Consider the following 4,959-nt stretch of genomic DNA (forward strand, 5'->3'; position numbering starts at 1 on the left):
GGCGGAAGGGAAGGGGGCGCAAAGCCCAGACGCGTGCGCAGACGCGGAGCGCAGGAACCTGCTCGCCGCTCTGCTCCTGGCCCCGCCCGCGCTCAGCATCACCAACTCGGCTATATAACCTGAGCGCCCGCGCAGCCTGGACACGAGGAATTCGCCCCACGCAGAAGGCACGGCGTCCGGAGGCCCCAGGGTTATGAGACCATCACTGCTCAGGACTTACTAACAACTACAGGTAATTACAATCCTTTCATTTTTGCTGGGAATAAAAGAAGCAATTGAAGATGTACACATATTCGGTATGTGTGCGTTTGTGAGCGCGTGTATGTGTTGAGACAGGCATTCCTTTCCATAATTGCAGGCGAGTACGCATACAGTTTGGCTCGCATCACTCAAATACCCACTGCGGGCTTTCTAATTAAAAAAAAATTGTTTTACTTTTTTATTTTAAGGGGGAAAATATAGGAGCGTCTTTGGATTTTTAAAAATATAACGCCCACTAACTGTGATTATTTGCTAGTGGTGATTTCAAAGTTCTGAAAGCAAGTAACTACTTAACTATTTCACTTCCTCCAATAAGGGGGAAAAAACCCCACGTTACCAAGATTTATTTTGTGTACATGTATTTTATACACATTGGGAGTGCCAACTTATTTCTTCAGTGAATGAAAGGGGCATTGATACTTTGAATATACACACCCTGGAAAATAAACCGAGTTGAGAGGTAGTTTGATTGAGAGGGGGAAAAATGTGGAGAAAGGGAGAGAGACCCACTCCTGCTACCTGTTACTGTTCCAGAGTCGGCCAAGTCCCCAGCAGCCACTGCAGGTGCCAGAAATCCAGTTGTCTCACTAAAGGCTTTTTATTTTCCTTATTAGAAGCGGCAACTTCACCATTGCCAATCGCTGACCATTATAATTACTCAATCTTTTAAAGGAAGGTTTGAGGCGAACTTTGAAAAGCCCCAATAAAGAGCGGGCGGCCCTTTCAATGGGCTGTTTATTAGAGAGGAGCCTTCCGCACCTGATCCCCGGCGCGTGGAAGAGCGCTCTGCGCCGCGCCCCCAGCCCTGGCCCTCTAGTAAGCGCTTTTATACAAGGTGGAAATTCAGCAGAGGGCCAGCGGGGTGGGAGGCGAGAAAATAAAGGCAAGGGTGGGATGGAAAACCCCTGCCCACTTTTGTTTCCAAATGTTTCGTTGATGGTGAAATAATTTGGTGGAAAATACTTTTCCTCCGCATGCATTTGCTTTTCAATCCCCATTCAGTATAATCTTCTTAAAAATCACTGCCAGTGTTAGAATTACGTAATGGCTCTTCAACTTTAATCGCTGAGTACCCAGAGGCCAGAACAGAGATGGAAACAACTGCAATTTTCAAACTCGTCATTTCTGTGGAGTTCTAAGCGACTTTGAACACATGCAAATAAACATGAAGTCGCCAAAATGTACACTCCTTTTCACACACATTATCCTACCGGGTAATCACCTAAACACACTTAAATTAATCACAAGAAAACATACACCGGAAGTGTACTTATAACACATACTGTCTCCCCTCCTCCCAGCCCGGTCCAGCCTCCTTCGTACCAGCAGGGCACGCACAGGCCACTATAAAACTGCATTTAACTTTTCCTCAGGGGCATCCATTTTGTAATCAGCTGATAATTCTCTTCACATGCATTTCTACAGGGTTAGTGGATAGAAGCTGAGGGCATATGTAGTTTTTGAATGTAGCGTTTTTCTCCTTTTCTGTTTTCCCCTCTCCCCTGTTGAATGTAGGAAACCTAAACATGACCAAATCGTACAGCGAGAGTGGGCTGATGGGAGAGCCTCAGCCGCAGGGTCCTCCGAGCTGGACAGACGAATGTCTTAGTTCTCAGGACGAGGAGCACGAGACAGACAAAAAGGAGGACGACCTCGAAGCCATGAACGCGGAAGAGGACTCACTGAGGAACGGGGGAGAGGAGGAGGAAGAAGAGGAGGATCTGGAAGAGGAGGAAGAAGAGGAAGAGGAGGACGATGATCAAAAGCCTAAGAGACGCGGCCCCAAAAAGAAGAAGATGACCAAGGCGCGCCTGGAGCGTTTTAAGCTGAGACGCATGAAAGCTAACGCCCGGGAGCGGAACCGCATGCATGGGCTGAACGCGGCGCTGGACAACCTGCGCAAGGTAGTGCCCTGCTACTCCAAGACACAGAAGCTGTCCAAAATCGAGACACTGCGCTTGGCCAAAAACTATATCTGGGCTCTGTCGGAGATTCTGCGTTCCGGCAAAAGCCCTGACCTGGTCTCCTTTGTACAGACGCTCTGCAAGGGCTTATCCCAGCCCACCACCAACCTGGTTGCCGGCTGCCTGCAGCTCAATCCTCGGACTTTTCTGCCTGAGCAGAACCAGGACATGCCTCCGCACCTGCCGACTGCCAGCGCTTCTTTCCCGGTGCACCCCTACTCCTACCAGTCTCCGGGGCTGCCCAGCCCGCCCTACGGCACCATGGACAGCTCCCATGTCTTCCATGTCAAGCCGCCGCCGCATGCCTACAGCGCAGCGCTCGAGCCCTTCTTTGAGAGCCCTCTGACTGATTGCACCAGCCCTTCCTTTGACGGACCCCTCAGTCCGCCGCTCAGCATCAATGGCAACTTCTCTTTCAAACACGAACCGTCCGCCGAGTTTGAGAAAAATTATGCCTTTACCATGCACTATCCTGCAGCGACCCTGGCAGGGGCCCAAAGCCACGGATCAATCTTCTCGGGCGCCGCTGCCCCTCGCTGTGACATCCCTATAGACAATATTATGTCCTTCGATAGCCATTCACATCATGAGCGAGTCATGAGTGCCCAGCTCAATGCCATCTTTCACGATTAGAGGCACGTCAGTTTCACCGTCCCTGGGAAACGAACCCACTGTGCTTACAGTGACTGTCGTGTTTACAAAAGGCAGCCCTTTGGGTACTACTGCTGCAAAGTGCAAATACTCCAAGCTTCAAGTGATATATGTATTTATTGTCGTTACTGCCTTTGGTAGAAACAGGGGATCAAAGTTCCTGTTCACTTTATGTATTATTTTCTATAGCTCTTCTATTTTAAAAAAAAATACAGTAAAGTTAAAAAAATGCACCACAAATTTGGTGCAGCTGTATTCAGAGCATATTAATTATCTGATCGGGATAACAAAATCACAAGCAATAATTAGGATCTATGCAATTTTTAAACTAGTAATGGGCCAATTAAAATATATATAAATATATATTTTTCAACCAGCATTTTACTACTTGTTACCTTTCCCATGCTGAATTATTTTGTTGTGATTTTGTACAGAATTTTTAATGACTTTTTATAATGTGGATTTCCTATTTTAAAACCATGCAGCTTCATCAATTTTTATACATATCAGAAAAGTAGAATTATATCTAATTTATACAAAATAATTTAACTAATTTAAACCAGCAGAAAAGTGCTTAGAAAGTTATTGTGTTGCCTTAGCACTTCTTTCTTCTCTAATTGTTAAAAATAATTGCACAATTTGAGCAATTCATTTCACTTTAAAGTCTTTCCCTCTCCTTAAAATGATAACCAGATCCATAATTCTTGAGGATGAATAAAAACAAGAGATGTATTCCCTATCAAAACATATCAATTCAATACATTACTTGCACAAGCTTGTATATACATATTATAAACAAATGCCAACATACCCTTCTTTAAATCAAAAGCTGCTTGACTATCACATACAATTTGCACTGTTTCTTTTTAGTCTTTTACTCCTTCGCATTCCATGATTTTACAGAGAATCTGAAGCTATTGATGTTTCCAGAAAATATAAATGCATGATTTTATACATAGTCACACAAATGGTGGTTTGTCATATATTCATGTAATGAATCTGAGCCTAAATCTAATCAGGTTGTTGATGTTGGGATTTTATATCTATTGTAGTCAGTTAGTACAGTAGCTTAAATAAATTCAAACCATTTAATTCATAATTAGAACAATAGCTATTGCATGTAAAATGCAGTCCAGAATAAGTGCTGTTTGAGATGTGATACTGGTACCACTGGAATCGATCTGTACTGTAATCTTGTTTGTAATCCTGTATATTATGGTGTAATGCACAGTTTAGAAAACACTCATCCGGTTGCAATAAAATAGTATTGAAAATCTGAGCAATGGTTGCATTTCTTCTTAGAGTGTTTTTTTTTAAGTGTAAATAATTCCTGAGCAGGATAGTTGCTTTACTTGCTGAGTTTAAAACAAATACTAAATTCTATTTGTAGAATAAAATAAAAGAGAAAAGTTTACTTTAGCACAAACTGTCTAGTCTGTTTATCTTGCTTAGGGAGTCACCAGCTCTTTGTACATAATGAAAGGACCACACTGGTATTTCATTACTTGGAATATGAGGCTGGGGTGGAGTAAGGGTTGTGGAGAGACAAACAGTTGTATTTTTGTTTGGTTTTGGTTTTGGTTTGCATTCCTTTAAATGATTATGTTATCTGTTTTCTTCTATTTTTTTCAAAAGATGGATTTAGTTAATTATTAACAAGCAAGACACAAGTAATCTAGCTTAGTTTGTCTACATATTTTTAAAACATTAAAATTTTTTCACCATTTTCTTCGTGCTTTGTTATCTGTACCTTTTCCTGAACTGAAATGTTCTCTATTGCAAAGCGGTCCTATCCCAAAGAGAAAGTGATATATCTTTAGAATATGCTAGGGAGAAATGATTTAATTAAAAGAATCGAAGGGGCTTCCCTGGTGGTGCAGTGGTTGAGAGTCCGCCTGCCAATGCAGGGGACACGGGTTCGTGCCCCGGTCCGGGAAGATCCCACATACCGCGGAGCGGCTGGGCCCGTGGGCCATGGCCGCTGAGCCTGCGTGTCCGGAGCCTGTGCTCCGCAACGGAAGAGGCCACAACAGTGAGAGGCCCGCGTACCAAAAAAAATAAATAAATAAAAGAATCGAAGAAG

At 43.4% G+C, this 4,959-nt stretch overlaps 1 protein-coding gene across 1 annotated transcript; it reads left to right on the forward strand.

Moving 5' to 3' along the window:
* The first annotated feature begins 1,787 nt into the window (after window positions 1–1,787).
* Window positions 1,788–4,155, forward strand: NEUROD1 (neuronal differentiation 1). Its single transcript, XM_024766633.1, has one exon. It carries the CDS (start codon window positions 1,788–1,790, stop codon window positions 2,856–2,858), a length of 1,071 nt encoding a protein of 356 aa, XP_024622401.1. The 3' UTR covers window positions 2,859–4,155.
* The last annotated feature ends 804 nt before the right edge of the window (window positions 4,156–4,959 follow it).

The sequence above is a fragment of the Neophocaena asiaeorientalis genome, unplaced genomic scaffold, assembly GCF_003031525.2.
Source record: "Neophocaena asiaeorientalis asiaeorientalis breed wild unplaced genomic scaffold, Neophocaena_asiaeorientalis_V1.1 scaffold113, whole genome shotgun sequence".
Lineage (NCBI taxonomy): Eukaryota > Metazoa > Chordata > Mammalia > Artiodactyla > Phocoenidae > Neophocaena > Neophocaena asiaeorientalis.